Here is a 25746-nt window from a genome sequence, read left to right as displayed (position 1 = left end):
GACTTCATTCCACATAGCTGGCATTCCTAAAGAATTCCAAATTTCTTCACAAAAGGGATGACATTCCATTTGATGATGATCATTCTAGTATACATCTGGAGGATTCTATCCCGACTACATTCCACATAGCTTGCATTCCTAAAGAATTCCAAAAAGCTTGCATTCCTAAAGAATTCCTCAACTCTGACATTTTAACAAAGGCCGCATTCTTCACATTCTTAACATGCATGCATAATGACTCCGTTCTCATTGTGACGTCATGCATGTCTATTAGCATAACACTAGGCTCATGAATATTCATAGGGCGCCTGCGGAAGGGGCTGGACATCCACATTTACTCCTACTTAGCGGTCAACGATTTTTGTCAGTTTTAGTGTCACTGGTAAAATAAAGGTAAGGATGATTTATTTGTTAAATATCATCTTCAACTGTTTGTCAAACAGAATCAGTCACAGTTGTGTATTTGCAATTACATTATATTTTGTTTGTTGTTTAACGCTGCACTCAGCAATATTCCAGCTATATGACGGCAGTCGGTAAATAATCGAGTCTGGACCAATCCAGTGACTGACATCATGAGCATCGATCCACGCAATCGGGATCGATGAGATTACATTATTTAGATCACATGCATAAGAGATGACCTTTTACATGCGGGTGAATATTTTTAATGGCTAAATTCTTTTACAGTTGACGAAACCTGACACGATTTGTATGAGATGAACACATAAATTCATTTTAATTAACAAAAGTACCCCACTCGGAATTGTAACACTCGTGAAATCAACGTTTAAAGTCCCTCGTTAAAGCTCGAGAGTGTAACATTAATTTCACTGAGGATATAATCCGTCATCTCCCGTAGCTCGTGAGATATTCTGTAATAATACACTTAGAAAGAAGGACAAAAACATATTGTCAAATAACCTATTCAACAGTGTCTTTCAAACTCCGGTTCGCCCGGATTATGTTTCTAGGTTTGTCAGCACCATACCATAACACACAAGGAACAACTGCCGCCATATGACGGCTACATTATCCATATTCGTTGAAGCCATTTCTTGTTGTGCGTATTGATTAGCGAACAGCGGTTTCTGTGATGCTATCGCAGTTGGTCCACATGCAGGACCGAATGCATGCACAGTGCGCCCTGCACTTGACTAGTCGGTAGTCTGGTGTCGTGGTTCTCAGTTTCCCTCAAGTAGCCCGATGGAACGAGAGAGTTGTGCTGAGAGGGAACACTACATTAATTCAGGTGAGAATATATATCTCATTTTTCTTCTCCTCACGTTTCTGGATCTAGGTCAACCGTGCCCAAAATTCCCTTAGTTAAACGAAAGAGTAGTACATGTGTCACATGGATCGATCCGAATCGAATTTCGGTCCAAGAAGAGGCCAGATAGTAGAGTATTGACAAATCATATCTAAAGTTTCTGGTACAAATTATATATCATGGACATCTTTCATTACATAAATAAGAATGGAATACATGTATAGTGAGTGCAGTAGCGCATAACAAATTCCGCAATGACACAAACGAGTGTATTGACATGCGTGCGCCATTTATAAATATGTAAGTACACTCTTCAAAAAAAGAAACGCAATGCGGATATTTTTGGCCATAAAAGCAAAATTAGCGGACCAAGAGGTGCAACATGAGGATGTTTAATGTGTTACAGCGTCAGTGACACATTTCACGGATCAATATGATCACAACAAGGACAACCATTAGTCGGAAAACACGTACGATTCGCAAAAACGCACCCAGTGCATTAACAAATGGGACATGGAGCTGCACGTACTGCACGTGCAGCACCACTGTGAGTGAGTGAGTGAGTTGGGTTTTTAACGCCGCTTTTAACAGTATTCCAGTTATATCACGGCGTGTCAGCTAAATGTGGAAGGAAAGCCCGAAGTGATGCAGGTCTCAGACGTTTACCACATCGGTGAAACCCACGAGCACGGGTATGGTGCTGACAAACCTAGAAATATAATCGGGGCGAACCGGGATTCGAACCCACAATCATAGGTTTCTGGCGAGTCCAAGGGACGCAACTCTGCACAGCGAATCGCGGCGCCTAAGACGACTGGGCCACCCGTGCCCCCAGCAGCACTATGAACGGTATTAAATTGCAGGGTTTTGATTGCCTAACAGTAACATGCCAAGATTAACAGAAGTGCAAAGAAACAACGTCATAGGCCGCTTGCAGGCAGGGAAATCCCGATCAGCTCTAGCCAGGGTTTTCAATGTAGCGCCCAGCACCATCACAATGCTATGGGATAGGTTTCAACAGCATGGGTCAAAACGTGATCGGCCAAGGTCGGGTCGACCAAGAGTAACCACCCCCACATCCGACTGCGCCACCTACGTGAAAGGACGATCACAGCCACCTCAACCGCATCCCAAATACCTGCGCAGAATCTCCGACCAGACTGTACGAAATCGTTTAAGATCAGCAGGTCTACGAGCAAGACGTCCTGTTCGACGTTTCATATTGAGCCGACAACATCGTCAACAACGACTGAATTGGTGTCGTCCACACAGGGTATGGCCTCAACTGCGATGGAGAGAAAGTCTGGTTCAGTTACGAATCTAGATTTCTGGGAAGAGCACGGGTCTACAGACGTCGGGGAGAACGTTACGCGTACAGGAAGTGGACAGGTTTGGTGGGGGTAGCGTTATGATGCGGGCGTCTATCTCTCATCATGGTAGGACAGGTTTGGTCCATATCCAGGGCAATCTTACGGCTCAACGATACATCAACGAAATTCTCCTACCACACGTCCTCCCAATTGCAGCCAACGGCAACGGTGTAGTCCAGAAGGACAACGCTCGATCGCATACAGCACGGATCTGGCTTTGCGTTTCTTTTTTAAGTGTATATATGTTGAACTACGTAATTTATAATTCCAAACGTTGTTCATTTAAAATACGAAAACGTCTACATGTTAAAATGTATGCTTATGTGTAATAATATGTCGTTGTGTCGAACTTGGATCTGTCGAATACCCGGTTCTCTCGAACTCACTTACAAAATAAATCAATAAATTATTTAAAACTATATTACACGATACATTAATTATTTTTTTTGGTTACACTATCGTTATCGGCCCTCAAATGTTGTATGAAACCAAAGATGGCTGGATTGCATGTAATAATCTCTCATAACATGATGTTTGTTTTTCGGGAATGTATTTTTATGTGCGGATGTGTGAGGAATCTACAAAAGGTATGTGTGATGTAATAGAAAACTTAGCTTTCCTATTACGTGGAGATGATATTATCCTGGAGCTTGAATACGATACGGTCTTCAACAAAATCGTCCAGATTAACAAAATTTCAGGAATTTCGAATCACAAGTATTGCAACATCCCTTTGTATATGAAGTTCCAAATATTAAACGGTCGGATTGGGACTAATGACATCCATTTGAATACAACTTCGCGTGGCGGGTCTATGTGATTGAATCCAAAACGCTTTTGAAACACTTTAGAACTGAGTCTTCATTCAAGCTTGTTCAGCCCCATCTGTTCACTATTTAAACTCTTGAGTGCAGTGGCATGAACCATGAAGGCCGAGGTCTCCTGGACCGTGAACAAAATTAATCTTTATTTAATTATTCATTTCTTATTATTATCATCATCATCATCATCATCATCATCATCATCATCATCATCATCATTATTATTATTATCATTATTATTATTATCATTTCACAATGGGTACACTTGTTTTTCAATATGTCTCATAAGCATATTGGTAATAAGGCTGGACGTACAAGCTTTTGTTTGGAACACATATTATGTCAAATGTTTTTACCATGACGGAAAATTTGTGACATTATTTGTTGGTATAACCCCTATTGTAGAGGATATGAGCCTTGACGGCTGGGCTGAATTCATATCTTCTATATCACGAAGCTCCTGGAACCTGCGATCAATGATCTATCTGTAAACAGTATATCTCACACCAGGACCAAGACATGTAAATATTCAGTACTGTCAATTTCTCTGCATAATGTTCTTGTTAATATGCTGCGTTAACATGATTCCAAATGTATATTACTCTCCGAAATTACTGGAGGAAATAAAGATGTAAAGGGGAAAGAAACACCGAGCGCTCATCCCCAAAATGAGTCTGATTACGTCTAAATAACAACTTGTCTTAATCCACTAAAGTTCCTGTCACTTTGACTGAACAAGGAAATACTACTAAACTCCCAAATAAATAGTTGATCACGGAAAGGTTGGTTATCCACAGATTACTAGAAAAACAGACTATTGAAACACTAGTCACTAAGCGCCTAATCAATCACGGGAAGATTGGTTATCTACGTATTGCTAGAAAAACTGAGTATTAGAAACACTAGTTACTAAGAGTTTAGAAATCACGGGAAAGTTGGTTATCCACGGATTATTAGCAAAACTCAATATTACAAACCTTAGTAACTATGTATAGTTCATTACAACCAGACTTAGTCAGAATCTAGATCGACAAAGCCCTGAACCCACTTACTGACGAAACCTAAGTTTCGAACGAGACCACTCCAGTAGCTAGACAATCGTGAACGATTTAACGGAGCCTGGAGATTAATGATGATGATGATGTTGGAGATTTAACGAGCGCTTCCGGTGTTGCCACATTTCGCACTCGCACTGGAGGGTGAAGATACGTTGTTGTTGTTGTTGTTGTTGTTGTTGTTGTTGTTGTTGTTGTTGCATTAAGTGTTTAAGAGGTCGCCTTCTCCCTAAGCAATTTCGGCTGACCTGTCCCTCTTCGGGACTCCTGTGTGTGAGTAGGGTATACATATCTATTGTGAGTTTGGTATTCACATAATTTACGTTTTTGTATTGATATGATTTCTATTTTCTTATATTGATATAATTTCATTTTTATCCTTGGCTGCTCTGTTTATATACGTTCGAGTAGCTGTCCATCTCTCAGAAATAGAGTTAGTTTGGCCTTCGCTATTGCATCTCTTGGCTATAGGAGATCTATGACAGATAGCGGATCTAACTACAATTCTTGTTTTAACCTAGCCCGGGCTTGGGCATGGTCTTGACATTCTAGTAATATTATATTCTAGTGTATTCGTATGGAATATTGTTGACTGTGTTTGGCCTGGGGTTTGAGTTTCTGCCACTGATGGCTTGAAGTGCACTTAACGAGTCTGAGAGGACGACTTCCTTTAAATTTGCTTCCGGAAGTTCCGGTATGAGTTTGAGTGCATGGTGAATTGCCTCCAATTCAGCCGTGAATACTGACTGACCATCAGGCAGGCTTCCGGTGTTGACGATTTCGCACTCGCACTGAAGGATGAAGATACGAGATCGAGATCGACATCTTCAGTGATTGTGAACCAACAGACCGTAATTCCCCGTAGCTCGTTGGTTATTTTCTAAATATCTATTCAAACAATAAAAACAAAAACACAATTAAGCGAACTCATATCCAATTCCATATTCAAATGGCAGGCAGGCAGGCAGGCAGGCAGGCAGACAGGCACGTGAATGCGCGTCGCTATATAAGTGCAATAATCTTGGACGCGACGTTTAACCCCATTTTACCCACCCACCTTAACGTAATGACACATTCGTTTTTAGATCGCGGTCGTTTGTTTTTTTGGTGCGGGAGAACCTGTGACGACTGGCCTACATTACCCAACTCAGTTTTATGCCAGGCGTGTGGGGATGGAAAAAAACGAGGCATGACTTAGTTTCTGCTTACGTCCGCTCCATTGGTTTTTGAGGACATACAGCTGGTACATACGATCAAACGACAGATGTAGATGTGAAGTGTCGATGTTGATGGCGTTCGCACTCCGTCACTCGTATGTCATGGTGCTTGGGACATGAGGGAGTTGACAGCGTGCCAGTTGCAGCCCCTCCCGCTAGGCCCCGGGGGTTACGCTTATCAGGTTGCAGTATTGTAGCTACGCCCATGTTTTCAAAACCCAAGTTTGGTTATTCAGTAAGTTATATCACCGTTTATTTGTGAAGAAAGATGACCTTAAGGGTGTTCGGGAAACATTTGCGCTGTGACGTCATAACGTCATAAGACATTTGGCGTCAACTTTCTTCAGTAAAGATCGCCATGTGTGCGGTCTGTACAACGTGTCCTATTTTCTCTCGTTAGTTCGTAATAATGATAAACACTATTATTTCAAAACCTTTCGGCATACATATCCACTTTTAATTCATCAGACATTATGTCTAAAAACTGCAATTAATTCTCATCATCCCCTACATACTTAATCAAGACACAACACCATTAACATGGGAATACGCTGTGTAAAACACGGCCGATTTATTTGCGTTTTGTAAAAGACAAAGATATTCATTTATACACATTTGAATATACATGGTCAGCAATATGCTATGAATATTTATATTTTGATGAAGCCCGACACGTAAAACCAGATATATTTTTTTTTATATAATAAAAACATCTGGAACCGTATCCCTCAACGGATGCAGCAGCAAATACTGGAGGGTCATGACATGTATATGCTTTAAATTTCCAAACAGAAATACTAACAATTCACGAACATCTGTCACTAATTTAGTCTGATGCTCATGTTACAAATGAATTTTATAATTTATTATATACAGTGCAACTCGCCTAGTATATGCAGTATTATCAAAACTCTTCAGCTTAGTATATATGGTCTTATTTTGAAGATATGTGATATAAGGGCTCTGCAGCAGAATGATACAGTTTTAACAGATGCACAAATTACACATCATGCATAAAACAATGCTGTGTTATAAAGCCCCGCCAGCCAAGCAATATCATTGCATCCAACAATGCACACTTTCACAGTAAAACAACCTTGTGTTATAAAGCCCCGCCAGCCAAGCAATATCATTGCATCCAACAATGCACACTTTCACAGTAAAACAACCTTGTGGTATAAAGCCCCGCCAGCCAAGCAATATCATTGCATCCAACAATGCACACTTTCACAGTAAAACAACCTTGTGTTATAAAGCCCCGCCAGCCAAGCAATATCATTGCATCCAACAATGCACACTTTCACAGTAAAACAACCTTGTGTTATAAAGCCCCGCCAGCCAAGCAATATCATTGCATCCAACAATGCACACTTCCACAGTAAAACAACCTTGTGTTATAAAGGCCCGCCGGCCAAGCAACATCACTGCATCCAACAATGGACTTTCTCAATAAAGCAACGCTGTATTAAAAAGACTCGCCAGCCAAGCAACATCGTTGCATCCAACAATGCACACTTTCACAGTAAAACAACCCTATATTATAAAGGCCCGCCGGCCAAGCAACATCACTGCATCCAACAATGGACTTTCTCAATAAAGCAACGCTGTATTAAAAAGACTCGCCAGCCAAGCAATATCATCACTTACAACAGTACACATAACCCTCAAATGTGCATTCCATTTCCACGATTATCTGCAACACATGAAATAAAAAATCAGAACATGAAAAACAATTTATACTATATACATGTACATCAATTAACTATAGGAAACAAGTGTGAGGCCGTGCATGCACAGCGAGCGTGAGAGAACAATTCAAAATTGTACCACCCCTTATATACTCCCTTAATCACGCCACCTAGGGGCACATAATCACCTTGACTATCGACATACCGCTAGGAGAAAATAATTTCTATCTTATTCATTGCATTCTTGTGTTCCTAAGATAACGTAGATATAAAACATAACGAGAAGTCAAAATGTGATACATATTTCACCCATAAGGTCCCTTATCTCATAGTGGTCACATTTAATGAGCACGTATGATGCTAATACAGCATTGCAGAGGGCACTAGGTATAGAGAAGTATTTATATTATCTTGGAATCGCTTGGTGTTGATAATGCCATGTTGTAACAATCGCAAAGCAAGATTAATCATGAATGTAAATATAAATTTGGTTCTAAACGCGGTTCGATTTTTAACAAAATTCTGAGCATGTGTTAGATATAACGAAACATATGTTGAGATCACAACACGTTTTCACAGTGTAGGTTACATATTGGCCGTCTCCTAGTGGGGTTGAAGTGCCTACTACTAAACACAGGAGCGAGTGGGGTTTAATTCCGCTTTGAACATGATTCCGCTTGTATCACGACGTGTCTGCTTAACCTGGGAGAAAAGCCCGAAGTGATGTGGGATTTAGACGATTAATTACCACTTTGGTCAAACCCATCAGCACGGGTATGGTGCTGACAAACCTAAAAACATAATCGGGGCGAACCGGGATTGGAACACATGTTTCATGGGTTTCAGGCGTCAAGCGAATTGCGGCACCTCAGACGACTGGGCCACCCGTGTCCCCCACTAAACTCGGAGAAAATAAGGCTCAGGTCATATGAATACAAGAGTTGAATGTAAGTCATTTACTAAAATTCCTTACACTGCCTCAGACCCGTATAGCTTCCGTGGCTGCACAAGGCAAAATACTCGTATATTTTCACTTTTGCGAAAGGGGTTATTCTGAATAGTCTCAGTATCTTCAGTCGATATTTCATGGACATTGAAAAATGGTCATTGTTCTTACACACATGTGCTTTTGATCAATGGTATGGAGGATAAAAAAAGGGTTTCGATGACTGAATTGTTAAGAAAACACGTTATAAATACATTCCCATATTACTTACTTATACTTGTAATTGACACAGGAAGCGCTGTTAGGTAGAGAAATATCAGGCGAAAGCGAACCCACGTTAACGCTGATGATATAACACCGTTATATTACCCAACCATTTGAACGGACGCCATGACTAGCATAATAATAATTTGATCCAGTTAATAGTTTTTAGAATATTTGCATATGATCAAAGGTAATCATGTCATTGATGTATGTACACATAATTGCTTGTTCGAAACTGAACTTAACATACTTAAAGTCGGACAGAGCCTGATCAACAGATTTGATGTAGCTCGGTCAAGGATTTTGGCCTACCATGAATTATTTGAAGAGTCGGGGGTGCCGCGGGGGATGGGTGTGGGTGTGTGTGTGTGTGTGTGTGTGGGGGGGGGGGGGGGGGGGGGGGGGGGGGGGAGTAGTTGGGGATATGTTTCTTCTGTCTCTGCTACAAAACACGCAGTTCTGTTCTTAAAGTCATTTTATTGACAAAAATATTTCTTCAATCCAAATTGAGCGAAGGACAATGGTTATTTTCATCTAGACCAATCATTGTAGACTTGAGTTAGATTCCCTTATCAATTTATTCTCAGGGCTTCTGAAATGAAGAGAGGAGCAATTGCAGATCCGGGGTAGAATAGGTCTTCAGCAACCCATGCTGGCTGTAAAAAACGACTATCCTTGTGGTAAGAGGCGACTAACGGGATCGGGTGGTCACCCTCGCTGACTTGGTTGATGCATGTCACCGTATCCCAATTGCATGGATCGATGCCGATGAGTTCAATCACTGGATTTACGTATAACTGGAATATTGTTGAGTGCGGCGTTAAACAACAAACAAACAAACATATATTTTCAAAGTTCCATTTTGCAAAACTAACAATATACACTCTTCAAAAAAAGGAACGCACAGGTAGTATGTCGTACATTGAACCCGACTACACAAAACAAATCCGGTATATAAATTGGATATATATTATTGGAAGATGTTTGTGGCCTGATATTCGACAAACGGTGCGTCAAAATGCAGCCATTGTCGATTTGCAATGTCTTAAACGACATACCCATTGTTTTCACACTTGTTCAAAAATGTCATGGAGGAAAACGGTAAAGCAAAATGCACGTTCACGTAACTCGTGGTAGTGGCAAGCATAAGCCAATAATTTGTTATTCAATTGTCAACATTTTTCAAGTTCGAAAATGCAGAGACTCAGCGCTGCCGATCGGAACATCGGCATTGGACGTATCCAAAGAGGGGAATCTCAGTCTTCTGTTGCACGCCACTTCAACGTCCACCACAGCACCATTTGCTGCCTTTGGGGCCGATACACACAGTTCAATTCCACTGCAGACCGTCCGAGAACAGACCTACCAAGAGTTACCACCCCTGCACAGGATCGCTACATTCGACTGTTCCACCTTATCGCAATGCCCCAGTTTGAGGGAATATCGGACCAGACCGTCAGGAACCATCTTCGCCAGGCTGGCATCTGACCCAGAAGACCAGTTATCGTCCCTGTTTTGCAACAGATCCATCGACAGCGACGCTTGCGTTTGTGTCATAACTTACAGCATTGGAATTTGAAAAACTGGAGAGTGTGGTTTAGCAATGAAACGCGATTTCTTCTTCACCGGCGAGATGGAAGACAACGTGTTTATCGTCGTCGAAATGAGCGTTTTGCCCCACATTGTGTACGTGAATTCGACAATTTCGGTGGCGGTAGTGTCATGGCGTTGGGGGCCATGTCCTACACCACGAGATCTGACTTGGTTGTGGTGGAAATTTGACAGCAAATCGCAACATGAATCAAATTCTTCAACCTCGCCTTCTTCCAATCACTGTGACCGCCAGAGGAAACTGTTTCAACAGGACAACGCTCCACCGCACACAGCTCGTGTCACGGTAGACTACTTGCATAATGCCAATATCAACGTCTTGCCCTGGCCGTCGAGATCTCCAGATCTCAACCCAATCTAACACCTCTGGGATGAACTCGATCGACGTGTACGTTAACGTCAGAACACGCCGCAGACACTGAGTTCAGCACAAACTTGTGGCCTTATGTGACATGACAATGAACGGTTTTCAATGCCTTTGTACAACGACAACATGTGACTATCGAGCTCCAAAAGTTCATATTTTTATCTATGATATTAAATTAAATATATCGACTTTCTTAGGTACAATAAATTTACTAAACATCTTCCTGTGCCTTTCTTGTTTTGAAGAGTGTATTATACTTTCCTAGATAAAACCTGAGGAAACATTAGTCTTTTAAACCAGTCCGGACATCAGCAGAATGTAAACGGACAATGTGCGATGGCTTCGCTTATCTCCGTCAAAAGTTTGAAAAGCCCGTCGAATTGGATAATTGTTTATCTGACCGTGCAGTTGATTGTCTCCTTTCACTCGAAAAGTCCATGCTGGGCATGTTCATATATTCATGCATTATTCATTTGGCCAGTGCGTGTCATAACAACTGAAACTGCCGAAAACTGCATCTTAACAAAGTACCCGTGATGATTCCAGGATAGAACAGGTCTTCAGCAACCCATGCTTGCCGTAAAAGGTGACTATGCTTGTCGTAAGAGGCGACTAACGGGATCGGGTGGTCAGGCTCTGCCCTAGTTGATGCATGTCATCGATCCCAATTTATATCAATCACTGGATTGTCTGGTCCAGACTTGATTATTTACAGACCGCCGACATATTGCGGGAATATTGCTGAGTGCGGCGTTTAACAACAAATAAACAAACAAACAAACAATCTTAGCAAAGAATAACACTGCAACAATATTCACTGTTTTCTTGACTCTTTCTCTGAAACGATTTTTGAATGATACTTCGACAAGGATTACTTGCCAATGTCCACACGCAGAACACGTGGCTCTCAGTGATCAGCTGTGAGGCTGTCCAAACTATTTCATGCCAGGTCTCGTTCATTCTTCAGAAGGTTGATCTTAAAAAACACAAACATGATTGTTGATAATTCGACACAGGTTCTTCAAATGTAATAGACCCGTGAAGATCCGGGGTGGAATAGGTCTTCAGCAACCAATGGTCCAGACTCGATTATTTACAGACCGCTGTTATATAGCTGAAATACTGCGTTAAACAACAATCGAACCGATATTGATATTGCTGACTGAGGTTTCCACCACCCCTCTTTTAGGGCGTGTCACTCTGACTCCTGTTATCAAGTATGTGGTTTGTCGCTGAATGTGTTACGAGAAAACATTGATCAGACGAAGGACCAAATATTTTGTTAATATGTTTTCAATAGCATAACATTTACACCACTTTATATGATGCACAGTATATATGCTGAAATATTGCTAAAAGTGGCGTAAAACCTCACTCACTCAATTGCAACTTGATTGAGTCCAGGTACTTGCTAAAAAAACGCTGTATGAAACAATGGCGTGACGTCAACGGAGATTCGTAATTCGTATTTCCATGTTTTACGAAGATCCCTAATCAGTGGATCGTCAATAATTAGCTGCTAGGTCGCGCACTTGATTTACTAGGTGTCCTAGTCAAGTTTACAAGGGTTTTCCTTCAGTGCTCACTCCCACGGGCCTGAAAAAAAAAAACAGTAGAAGGCTCAATAACACCTGACGCTGGAACCTCCAGTGAAAATGTGCCGGGTCTTTAAAATTATCATTACGATGCAAACTTTATGAGGGTTGTGTGTTTGTTTGTAATTTGTGTGCCTATTACTATTTGATGTGCACACATTCCATTGTTTGGGAGCCTTCTGCGGGTTTTCTTTGGTAGGCCTGACCCAGACCACCGTTAGAATAAAGAACGCTAAACGCCAGGCACAACAGTCGGCGTATGACGAGCTATTTATATCCATATTCTGTTAAGGAAAGCCCTTCCGTGTTGTACTATCGATTAGCGAACACTGGTTTCTGGGTTGCTCTCGCACTTGGCTCATGGCGCTGTAGCAGGGCCTAATGAACAGGGCCCTGAACATGACTAGTCAGTGGTCTGGTATCGCTGTTTCGCTCACATTTTCCTCACGTAGACGGAAAGAAACTGACGCGGAGCTCAGAGAACAGAGCACGTAACACTGATTCAGGTGAGAATATATTCTCTGTGTCATTTGAATTGATATTTTATAGTCCTCTCGCCAAGGAGGTGCCTAATTGTCCAGTGTACTCTCTCGACAAACCATGAATCGCATAAAATGGCTAAGTTACAAAACGTGCACTGGTGGGGACCAGTGTTAGACTGTATCCAGCGCTTTCTTTGTGTGTTATATTACAGGAAGTTTGAATGGATGGCACGTGTTTTGATGATCGATTGTCACAGTTTCCCGATGTGTGTGTATGAGAGAGAGAGAGAGAGAGAGGAGAGAGAGAGAGAGAGAGATGGTTTACGTGAGGGAGATGTGAGGAATCCACATGAGGTAATAGTATTTAGCCTTGCACCAGTGAAAATATTAATCTGGCAACTTACTCGGAGACAGGTGAACAGAAGGGAATGTTTGTTTGTTTGTTGTGCCACTCCGCACTCAGCAATATTCCAGCTATATGACAACGGTCTGTAAATAGCCGATCTGGACCAGACATTCCAGTGATTGAAATCATGAGCATCGATCCACGCAAATGGAATACGATGAGATGCATCAACCAAGTCAGCGAGCCTGACCACCCGATCCCGTGAGTCGCCTCTTACGATAGTCCACGGCGATTCGCTGTGCAGAGTTGCGTCCCTTGGGCACGCAAGAAACCTATGATTGTGGGTTCGAATCCCGGTTCGTCCCGTTTACGTTTTTAGGCTTGTCAGCTCCACAAATCTCGTTAGCAAGCAATGCAACTCAAAACTGCAGCATTCATGTTAAATTAAATATAGTCAAATCAAGCACCACCTGTTCTTGGAATCGCCGCATCCTTTTTGTTTTTCGTTGGGTCTTTTTTTCATCCGTATGACAGTGATATGGATGTGATTCCAGTGATATATGAGGCATGGGGCTTTAAACTGCAGGATAAAATTCTAGTCACATCTGTCTGTGTGAAAAACTCCCACTGAATACTACCTGCCGATATCAACGCCGATATCAACTGTGTGCCGTGCTGTTGTGTATGGTTCACATTCAGCCGCCGCCATTGTATATTTTGAGGTTGGGGTGTATCCAGGAACCGAATAGGAGCCAAAGATGTAGCACCGACCATTGTATAATTTGGGGGTAGGAAAAACCAATTTGGACCAGATGTATCCTGATATTGATAGATTGTCGGAACATTTTGTCAACATATATGGTTCATGGGACCCGCTGGTTGTTCTTACCAAAAACAGTCCCCGCCCGCGCCCCCGCCCCCAAACTGTTTGGCTTCTCATTGCTTTGGAAAAAATGCTGACTGAAACGATACTATCTTGGGGCATGAAATAATGGCGAAGTTCTTTTTTTTTAATGTATAATTGTATAAACTTGAACATTATTTGGTCAGTCATTTTAGGGGGGGGGGGGGGGGGGGGGGGGGGGTGAAACATGTATACGTAGTGGTGGGAGAGAAAAAAATGTTAGAAATATAACTATCTAATTCGTCGGGTTTTTCAAACTTTTTGCGGAGACAAGCGAAGCCATTGTACATTGTTCGTTTACGTTCTGCCGATGTCCAGATTGGTTGAAAAGGCTAACGTTTCTCCAGGTTTTACCCAGGAATGTATAATATTGTTAGTGGGGCAAGATGGAACTTTGAAAATAAATGTTTGTTTGTATGTTTGTTCGTTGTTTATCGTACAATAAAACACTGCAGGGAGAATACATCATGAAGGGCGCAGCAGTGTTTTATTGTGCGATAAACAACGACCACGAATCGTTTATTTCTTAAATATAAATATATTGACCAGATTTAGTTTTAAAACTGACGCCCTTCATACTAACATGATGTGTTCGCTGCATATACTTGATCACCTGAGAAATATGTCTGAGAAATAAATAAAATGAATCGTTCGGATCCTTTCACAGTGTTTGCTTGTTTGTTTGTTAACGCCGCACCCAGCAATATTCAAGCTATATGACGGCGGTCTGTAAATAATCGAGTCTGGACCAGACAATCCAGTGATTGACATCATGAGCATCGATTCACGCAGTTTGGATCGATGACATGCATCAACCAAGTCAGCGAGCCTGACCACCCGATCCCGTTAGTCGCCTCTTATACGGCATGCATGGGTTGCTGGTGACCTATTCTACCCCGGGTCTTCCCGGGTAGCCTCCATGGTGTACGCGCCAAGTCCTCAAAGAAGTTATGATGGAGAATGGGTCAAGGGTAATTATCATAATGGAATGGCGATAAATAACATTATTACCCGATAAATCGCAAAGAACAATGAAGAACGAGGCGTGGGTTATTTCACGATAATATGTCGTGATTATTGATTTGTGATTAATTTATGAGTAATGAGCGCATTATCACTTCGTACCTTGTCCTTTAAGATTGTGGGACCGCGTCCTTTGTCTAGTGGTGGAGCGTCCGCCCGGAGAGCGGAAAGTCGTGGGTTCGATCCCCGGCCGCATCATACCAAAAGACGTTAAAAGATGGTACTTGTTGTAACCCTGTCTGGTGATCGGCATTTAGGGGCTAATACAAGGACTGGTCTGCTCTGAGTCAGTATAAATTAAATCGGCATTAGTCCGGACAAGCAGCCACACACACACACACACACACACAAATGCATGCACGTCGCTGTATATAATGCCTGACAATGCTTATCCTCATTCAAATATAAAAATCACCACTGGCAAATGGATTTAACCACTGATATAAGTGCAATAATCTTGGACGCGACCATAAACCCCATTTCACTTTATCTCACGTCCTTGAGTATGTGAGTGTTGTCTGAATTACATTTGTACACTTACAACTGTCAGATAAAAACATCCTTCACCTATTTCCGACAGCACTTTGTTCAGGTTTGCATAACAGATTAATGTCATTTTGCCTTTGTTCGGTGTGAAATCGACACGTGTGCTACGTCGGGACAAAACTGCGATTTATTTATCAGGGCGACCTCCTCGCAAGGCGTAGGAGCAGCGCGGTTTGTTCTGCTAGACTTGCAACAGTCGCTATTCCAGTGCGAGTCGATGTCGAAACTGCAGTCATAACTAAGCGATTAGCACACCGAGGTAGATAACGAAGGCTATTTACGTCATACACACATATCGTATTGCAAGAGCGTTTTCGGGGACTCACCTTTCGACGCAGTGGTGCTGATAATGCCTATGTTAACATTGCGAGGAAGATATAGGATGGTGGGTAATTCATGGGCCGTTATTACTCAAGCCATAAGCACGAGGGAATATGTCTACAGCCTTGGACGGTTTACCTTCAACATGACCCCATATTGGGTTCACCAGTACGAGTGTTGTGTTTGGGGAATGTGGGGCAAGACGCTCAATTCCTGCAGCTCCAACGCATAAAAGGCGTGCTACGTGCGTTGGGAGGAGGAAGCTTCTTATCCTTCGATTTGGAGTGATATTGTGGGATACAGACATCTTTTAATCTGAGGTACACTTGCACTAATGGTTGGGTTTGTTATATATATATATATATATATATATATATATATATATATATATATATATGCGTGTGTAACAGTGTCCCGTGTATAAGCAGAGACCATATAATAGAATCTATTATATGGTCTCTGGTATAAGCTGCTTAATTACGTGTGCACTGCACAACTAGCCACGAAGTCATCCCACGAATCGTTTTTTTCTTCTGTTGAACATTTTTTTCACGCGTAGAACTCTCGTCTTTCGCTGTCGTTTCTTTTCCTTTCAGGTATCGCTCTGTTTACATAGTTTAATCATTAACACATGCCTGGTGTTTGGGAGGGTATTGTTCCGCACTGATCGAACGTACCCCGTCACAATTCGTTGAAGTATTTTCCCTCTTTCTTTTGTCAGGTGATGACTTAAATTAGGTTGTGATGGCAAACCACGCCACCGACCCTCCGCCCGACAGATGGCGCTGGGTGATAGTCGTGTCGGCCTTCTTCTCCTTGTTCCTCAGCGGCAGCATGGGGTATATCACCGGTGTCATGCATGTGTCCTTAGAAGAAACGGGACTTTACGGACTTCAGGAGCTCGCATGGCTGGGGTCGCTGTTTAACTGCATGTTTGCACTCACAGGTTTGTTTGTTTGTTTGTTTGTTTGTTTGTTTATTTAACGCCGCGCTCAGTGATAATGCCGCTGTATGATGGCGGTCTGTAAATATTCGAGTCTCGACCAGACAATCCAGTGATTGGCATCATGAGCATCGACCTACGCAATTGGGATACGATGACATGCATCAACCAAGTCAGCGAGCCTGACCACCCGATCCCGTTAGTCGCCTCTTACAAGCCACGCCGAAGACCCGGGTTCGATTCCCGACATGGGTACAATGTGTGAAGCCCATTTCTGGTGTCCCCTGCCGTGATATTGCTGGAATATTGCTAAAAGCGGCGTAAAACCATACTCACTCACAAGCATTGCCGCATTTTACAAGCATTGTCGCCTCTTTGAAGCATGGTTTGCTGAAGAGCAATAACACGGGTAAGTCACTTGCACTTACAGTGTAAAACAAACAACGACAACCGCTGTGTAGTTGGAACTAGCCTTTTTTAAGTATTTCTGACAAAACCACATTTAGAATTTTGTAAATTACCAATTATTCTCATAATAAAAATAAAATGTTTCGGATTTGGAAAATGCGAGTCAATTGAATACAGCTGATACGCGTTTGTAATCACTGTCTTGTACTGGGGTGTTCTAACGGTAATCTTAAATCTATCTATCGCAGGAATGAAGCTGTGCGGCTGATAATCGAAGACCACAAATCCAGTCGGTAAACTTGAGACGTTGCATATAGAACAACAATTCTAAGTTTACGACTGGTTGCCTCATGTTTACAGCATGTGTGACTCTAAAGTGGGTTTTGTTTTATTACCTTAGGGCCGTTCCACAAAGCGATCTTAGCCCTAAGGCCGCAATATGACTGAAATAATGCCGATGCCACGTTAAGTTGTAACTCGCTCACTCTAAGAGCTAAGACGACTTAGGACAATCGCTAGTAGCGCTCAGATCAGTTTGTGAAATTGGGCCTGGTATTAACGAATGTGGAATAAAAGTATGGGTTGAGAGAGAATAGTGCACTGATATCAGTAATGAAAAAAAACTTCCAAATAGTTCTATGAAAAGAGAAGGAACACTTTGAATTGTCCTTCCGAGTAAATCACTTTTTAATTAAAGTACAATACACCCGATCTACAATAACCTTAAGAAATCTCTTTAAAAACAAGTTTTGGATCTGTTATCCTTAACCACACACCTGAAGGATAGTCAGTCAGTTCTCTCCTTATGACATGCATCCGAGTCCGGATAGAACAGGTCTTCAGCAACCCATGCTTGTCGTAAGGGGCGACTAACAGGATCGGGTGGTCAGGCCCGCCGACTTAGCTAATACGTGTCTTCCTATCCCAATTGCGTAGATCATGATTTAACCACTAAATAATCTTGCCCAGACTCGATTATTTTAGACTGCTGTCATAAAGCTGGAGATATCATGCGGCGTTATATAACAAACACGTATATATTGAACCATGAAGACAATTATGATTTCTATCGAAATTAAACAAGGGGCACCAGTTCCCATAATTTTCTTCTCCTAGGGATCTCATCCTTTCGATAGATGACAAATATTTTTTATTCTCCTCTGCAAACATTTTGAAGTTACTTAATACACGGTTGAACAATAATATTTTCTCTTACAGGACCGGCCGCAAGCCTCGTTATCGGCTTATTCAGCTGCCGTGCGTGTGTGGTGCTGTCCGGTGTCACGTGCCTGATCGGGTTCTCACTCAGCAGCTTCGTCACCGACATACGACTACTGTTTGTAACCTACGGCTTCTTAGCAGGTAAAAATTGACTTTATGTCCAGAAATCTCCTTTTGGTGAATGCCAGCAATTTGTCCACATATTACCGATCACATTTTAAACATCGTCCGCTATTTTGAAAATGTTATGTAAGCCCATTATTCAGCCCTTTTCTGCATGTATCAATCTGAAATAGTTCTGCTGTTTTGTTATGTCGAAAGTTCGGACACTTTACTTTTTGAGATCATTGAAACAGGTCAACTACAACTCCCAACCTCACCTAAACCATCTCTCTCTCTCTCTCTCTCTCTCTCTCTCTCTCTCTCTCTCTCTCTCTCTCTCTCTCTCTCTGACACGCAATCATCAAAACCTGCCATCCATTTAAAAAAAACACATAATATAACACACAATAATAAAGCGCTAGATACAGTCTAACACTGGTCCCCACGGGTATAGCCATGTACACCTGATACTTGAACACGTACTGTAAAGCCAAATAAACCCGAGGAACAATATAATGAGACTCTGCCCTCCCCCCTTTCCCTCCTCCGCGGGGATACTTCCCAAACAAAACCTCGGGCGCGGTTTTGATCCTACACATAAAACACTGCCGCGGCCTTTCATGATTTATTCTCCCTGCAGTGTTTTATTGTACGATAAACAACGACCACGAGTCGTTTATGTCATATATGAGATATCAACATTATGTACAGCCACTTGATGATGATGAAATGAACTTGCTTTAATAAGGTTTACCTGTATTTTAATAACGACGACTCCCTCAATAGAACCCTACCTCGGCCATGTCGGACAAGTCCATGTTATGTACATGGGGGGGGGGGGGGGGGGGGGGGGGGGGGATTTCCCTCATATTCTCACAATCCTCACGTCGATGATCTGTACCTTTTCTCCCGATAACAATCGTCATATCTCTCCCGCTTGTGTATGCAATCGTTCGGCCAACGCGTTTATCTGCGTTGCCCAGCTACATCTATGGGGAACAACTCACTAGACACTCCCCTCTCAAAAATAACGTCGTCCAATATACGTCATCAGGTTGCGAGCGCATGTTGGAATCTTCAGAAATGACGTCATGATAGAACAATGTTTTATCGTGAAATAAACCACACTTCGTTCTTTGCGTCTTATCGCGTAGCTGTCTGAAATTCATTGTTAAAGGCTCTCAAATATTTGTTTTTTCAGGTTTTGGTCGCGGTCTGACATACACTGGTTCGCTGGTGATTCTAGGATACTATTTCCCTAGAGACAGTAGCCTGGTGACCGGACTATGCACCGCTGGTGTCGGTCTCGGGATGTTTGTCCACCCAAGAATGACTCAAGCCCTTTTAGACCACTATGGTCTGGAGGGAGCCTTCAGATTGATAGGGGCCATATCATTCCAGACCTGTGTCTTTGGCTTTCTCATGAGACCATCAAAACATGAGCGCGAGATGCAGTGTATTCAGAAAGAGAGGAGGGTCAATGGACACTCAGAAACTCAAACACGTTTGGGGAACTTTTGGAATACCTTCATCACTGTGGGGATAAAAAATATTTCCTTTACCTTCATTGTCCTTGGTGTGACATTGTTTTCAATCGGATTTTCAGCGGTGATCGTCCTTCTACCTGATTTCTTTCACAGGAATGGCGCCACTAAACAAGAGGCAGCAATGGCAGCCTCGCTCACAGGTCTGGGGGGGTTCTTCTCGCGCGTGCTAGTTGGGATTGGTGCCAATGATGACAATATTGGCAAGATGTTATTTTTCTCAGGCACCAATGGAATTGTTGGAACATTGACGTTCTTTATGTCGATATTTGTCAAATCTTCGACAGGTCGATACATATACGCCTTTCTGTTCGGTACTTACGTTGGGGGCGTATTCACCCTCCTGAGTCCGATGACTCTGGACAGTGTTGGGGTAGAGAACTTCGCGTTCGGCGTGGGGCTCCTTATGTTTTTCGCCGGAGCTGGATGTCTAGTGGGTCCACCCACTGCAGGTAAATTTTTTACATGTACCACTTCTTGCTTCACGTCTCCATGTGTTGGTGTCTGTTTCCTTTCCTTTAGAGGCATGTGAGCAATTTTGTTGGACAATAATGCCATGTCTCCCTGTTTTATATCACATAGTGAAAAATAATGCGTTTTGGCGTATACCTATAGGTAGCAACTATTTATTATCTGTAACAACATATTTCTTAAATATCACAAGATTACTCGTCAAATCGAATTGCATTAAGTACTCGATTTCTCTTAAGAAAAGACCCGTGATGATCTGGGGTAGAATAGGTCTTCAGGAACCAATGCTTGCCGTAAATGGCGACTATGCTTGTCGTTAGAGGCGACTAACAGGATCGGGTGGTCAGGCTCGCTGACTCGGTTGATGCATGTCATCGTATCTCAATTGCGTGGATCGATGCTCATGATATCAATCACTGGATTGTCTGGTCCAGACTCGATTCTTTACAGACCGCCGTCATATAGCTGGAATATTGCTGAGTGGGGCGTTAAACATAAAAAACAAACAGACATATAAGAGAAGGATATGATCCCTGAAGAATAAACAATAATTCACTGGTCTCATATTAGTTCGCGAGTGTCGCCAGCCACGTATTCTCGAGACATATTCGATTGTCTCGAGGACTTCGACTACAGGATAGTGCAACAGTGAAAGAGTTGTTCCAAAGAGACAACCAGAGGCTCTTTGCACGTTGAAACGATACAGGCTGGGTGAAAACTTTTAAAAATATGTATCATAGGTATATGTTATATACAGGGAACAGGTGGGGTCTGTAAGCAGTGCCAAGGTGTATTTCCACTGCTGGAGCGTAACAATTAACCCAAATATATCTCGAATTGATAACATCATTCCTTTGTGAATCATGTACTAAAAAGACATAATTGTGAATATTTGATGATAGTGACATTTTATACTGCTATATTTTAATTATGTATTACAATAGCTGTTATGTTGCGTATTTCTTATAATTGTATGTTCTGTTTCACGTGCTTGTCGTTTCCAGTTGTCATATGGAAAGCCAATGGGGACTATTTCACATCATTCCTGTTCGCAGGTAGGTTCAGGTTCTTCAGCGAATATATTTGTCAATTAATATCACGTGCACATTTCTGTGACTCATTGCCGGAAAAGTATTCTGAATGAAATTCTACCGAAACAATGTTTTTTGGCCTTATCTTGATGTGAACGTTCCAGTTGCGTACATTGTTTACAATTCAAGACACCATGGCAACATGACATAAACAGTTATTTGCCCGTGAAGATCCGGGGTAGAATAGATCTTCAGCAATCCATGCTTGTCCTAAGAGGCGACTAACGGGATAGGGTGGTCAGGCTCGCTGACTTGGTTGAAGCATGTCGTCGATCCCAACTGCGTGGATCGATGCTGATGATGTCAATCACTGGATTGTCTGGTCCAGACTCGTCATATAGCTGGAAAATTGCTGCGTTAAACAACAAACAAAACATTTGTTACCAGAAGGCCTTTGTGTCGTTGCTTAAATATTTCTTGGTCAATTAATCTTACGAGTGTCAGAAATGCACTATCCTATTATATCTTTACACAAGGCCAGACACACCGTACAGAACCGCTCGCCTTATATCACTGTTTCTAGAGGAAAATCGCAAACCATGCGCAAAAAACTTCATATCTACCTTGTCTAGGGTGATTATTCTATCGATTCCAATACATAATTCCACCCCACCCCCACCCCCAATTCTTTATTGCTATAGGAGCGGTCGGGTACTTTAGCCTAGTGGTTAAAGCGTTCGCTCGTCACGCCGAAGACAAGGGTTCGATTCCCGACATGGGTACAATGTGTGAAGCCCATTTCTGGTGTCCCCCGCCGTGATATTGCTGGAATATTGCTAAAAGCGGCGTAAAACCATACTCACTCACTCACTATAACATAATATCGACCGAAGGCCGTCGACTCGCCACTTTGAAGCCAACTCGGAACAAATGGCCGACACCAGAACCGCACAGAATGGGCGTGTGTGTGTTGGAAAGCAACCATCTGATGGGTTGAAAATATTGTCCAGAGTATAATAAGAACCTTTGTGCTCACGCTAGTCCACGATAATTCAAACAAGAGTAGTCGTGCGACATATTCACGCCCGGTCGCGATCACGGTCATCTATAGTTGGAGTGCACAGCAGCGTAACTTTATATTTATCGATCCGAATGTTGACATGAATAATCACCCTCGTATGTTTTAGGTATAGTGTTCTTGGGAGCAGCTTTCTGTGGGTTCCTGTCCGAGCTGTTCAAGGCGGCATCTCCTCGCGTGGAAAGTGTTGCCGAGAAATCTCTGTTGACCATAACCATTGAACCGCAAGAGGAGCATGCCAGTGAACGGTTGAGTGGATGAATGATCGCTGTCCTGGATAGGAGTGTTGTTGTTGTTGTTTTGTTGTTTAACTACGCACTCGGCAATATTCCAGCTTTATGACGGCGAATATGATAGGGATATTATGAACGAAAGTGCAAAAATGTTTGGGTAAAGAATGTCTCAATGGAAGAACACTGAGGGATTCATGGGCATGAATGTGTGATGTTATGTACAGAACTGTGTAATATCATCTTCAGTTGCTTGTATTCTGGATAGGAGATCCATGACAGTGATGAATGAACGGGTAAGTGTTACTCAATAACCCACCAACCCCCCATCCACACCAATCGAAATAGAGAAAACTAAAAATGCCAAAATTTCCGTAAATAACGACAGGCACAACTTTAGGATCTGTTTGATATATTTGCCAATTGTTGTTGAAGAATATTGAAAGGTTTTCGAGTTGTGATCCGGAAAAAAACGTGATTACAGACGGACGGACAGACAGACGAGGCGACGACTATATTCCCCCGCATTATATGCCGGTGGGATATAGTCAACTTGCACATGACGTTATCAAATTTTCATGTTTGCTACCACAATTCACACGTGCACACGTCAGCTGGAACATTGGCGTGTACGACATGAGGGAAAAAGCAAGACACACGTGTACTTAATCTCCATTATTTTAGGAGAAAGCATTTACGACATTTGGAAGGTCAAAAACAAAAAACTGCATCTGAATACTCTGCATAATGCAAGCTGGGACCCCTCATATCCCCGTGCAGTGATGTGTTCTCTTGAATGCAAGAATCAAGCCCCCGATTACAAAAGATGCCTGATGTCGTAAAGAGTTAATGACCCTGAACCCAAAAAACTGATTGAAATGCCAGCTGCCTACAGCTGCTACCTTCAGTTCTCTCAGTGGGGTGAGGTGACTGTGAGACGACCACTAGGAGCAGTGAACATCACTAGGTCAACTGCGGTTTTCCATTTGTTCCGGAGGAATTAGGACAATGGGAAAGATAAATATGTAAATGAAATACAAATGGCTCATGACCGAAAATGAAGCGTCCAATGATTTTTTTGGGTCGTGGGAAGAGTTCCTAAACAGCAAAAGGCAGCAGTCAATGACTAGATAATTGTCGGTGCAAAGTATGATCGAGCTAGTATACGTGATGGACAGGCAGACCCCACCCACCCCCAAACTTTATGGCAGTGGAAAATATGAGACCGGAGTGTTTGTTTGTTTGTGAATGCGTTTGTCTGTGGTGTGTGGCACGTTGGCTGAGCCTGCCTTTATCCAGGGTTAAGAATGTATGTTATTGTAACAGGTGACAGGGAGAGTCACTCATACAGGTATGTATTTGTGCCTTTGGAATTAAGTGTGCAAGCAGACAAGATACATTTGAAAGTTTCTCCCTTTCCTTTTCATTCAGATTGAGTTAGAATATTCTTTTCAACTTCTGAAGCCACAGGTTTATTTTGTGAATCACACTGTGCTTTAAGTGTGTTCGTCGAAGGGGTTTCATATACTAAATATCTTAAATGTTTCTTTTTTGTTACAACATAATTTCCTTCTGTGTGTCCTTCTCTCCGGGAATATTTTTTAACGGCGCAGATTTCAAACCATGTTATTGGATCGTAATTTATTTCACACCCTAATTATATATAATCAGTGTATATTAATAACATTCTGTTTGTGATCATTCCCCAATCAGAGTTTATTTCAAATGTTAAACACATAACTGGGGGTGTGAAGCCGAATAGATAATTGTTGCTTTTATATTGCATGAACTCTCTGCACTTCTGACTATAAACTACACCATACAAGACTTAGCACTTGTGAACAATGCCTTTAACTGAATAATTGCTTAATTGTTCTTCCTGACCAAATCGTTTTCATAGTCCTAATTTGTCCATGTTCGCATGAGACCTCTGAATATCCGGGTCAGAAAAGGTCTTCAGCAACCCATGCTTGTCAGAAGAGGCAACACACGGGGTCGAGTGGTCAGGATCGCTGACTTGATTGCTACATATCATCGTATCCCAATTGCGTAGATCGATGCTCATGATATCAATCACTAGTCCAGACTTTTTACATGTTGAAACACCTTCATTATAATGTACATACTAGTTATGTTTAGAGCAAATCACTAATAATCATAAACGAACTACCAACGGAAACATTCGCCATGATTGGATAGTCTTTACTTTTGAGACGAAGGGAGATATGACATTACGTTTTGTCAATATTTATGGAAGGAGTTTTTTATTCCTAAATATTTTTAATAACTATACCATTTATCTCTAACGTTACATAGTAGCGAGTTTTAACTACATGTTCTGACTTCACACATGGATGGTGGTTTGGTATTGATGTTTTATACAATATATTTCATTATATTTCTTTTTTTGTACAAACAGAACACAATAAACTGCTGATCACATGTTTTTTTCTTTGTAACTCCAAAGCCCCGTGACACATGGTGATGCAATGAATTGTGTGACCAGTAACGAGTTCCTGTGGGAGTGAACAATGTTTGAATACTTGATAGAAATACACAGATGGAGAAGTAATGTATCTGAAAAATGTTGAGGATCGCACCCTTGTTGTTTGTTGTAACGCCGCACTCAGCAATATTCCAGCTATATGACGGCGGTCTGTAAATAATGGCTCCCTTGTACGCCCCTCTATACTCGTCCGTGATATTCGTTTCTGATTGGTCAATTACAGGTTTCAAATTACAATACAATGTCTGATTCAACAAGCTGATGTATAGTCGCTATACAATATGTATTTGCAAATCTTCGCCGTGCACTTCTAACATGCCGCATGGAGTGAACAAATCAAACTGAAAGGTCACAGACGGACACTATCATTGATGTCATGTAGCGTA

General features: G+C 42.0%; 1 protein-coding gene across 4 annotated transcripts; it reads left to right on the top strand.

Annotated features, from left to right (window-relative positions):
- Nucleotides 1-1125: 1125 nt before the first annotated feature.
- On the top strand, nucleotides 1126-25298 carry LOC124134704 (monocarboxylate transporter 2-like). 4 transcript variants are annotated; one of them, XM_046499732.2, is made up of 6 exons: nucleotides 1126-1252; nucleotides 16548-16772; nucleotides 18396-18539; nucleotides 19702-20496; nucleotides 21520-21570; nucleotides 22734-25298. In XM_046499732.2, exons 2-6 carry the CDS (start codon nucleotides 16571-16573, stop codon nucleotides 22883-22885), a joined length of 1344 nt encoding a protein of 447 aa, XP_046355688.1. In that variant the 5' UTR covers nucleotides 1126-1252; nucleotides 16548-16570; the 3' UTR covers nucleotides 22886-25298. The 4 variants fall into 4 exon arrangements, with proteins under 4 accessions (XP_046355688.1, XP_046355686.1, XP_046355687.1 ...); XM_046499730.2 differs by lacking the exon at nucleotides 1126-1252 and adding an exon at nucleotides 12586-12710; XM_046499731.2 differs by lacking the exon at nucleotides 1126-1252 and adding an exon at nucleotides 15738-15890.
- The last annotated feature ends 448 nt before the right edge of the window (nucleotides 25299-25746 follow it).

This window comes from Haliotis rufescens, unplaced genomic scaffold (assembly GCF_023055435.1).
Source record: "Haliotis rufescens isolate VD_foot unplaced genomic scaffold, xgHalRufe1.0.p SCAF_4, whole genome shotgun sequence".
Lineage (NCBI taxonomy): Eukaryota > Metazoa > Mollusca > Gastropoda > Lepetellida > Haliotidae > Haliotis > Haliotis rufescens.
Note: the sequence above shows the minus strand (reverse complement) of the source record. Positions and strands in the feature narration are given on the sequence as shown.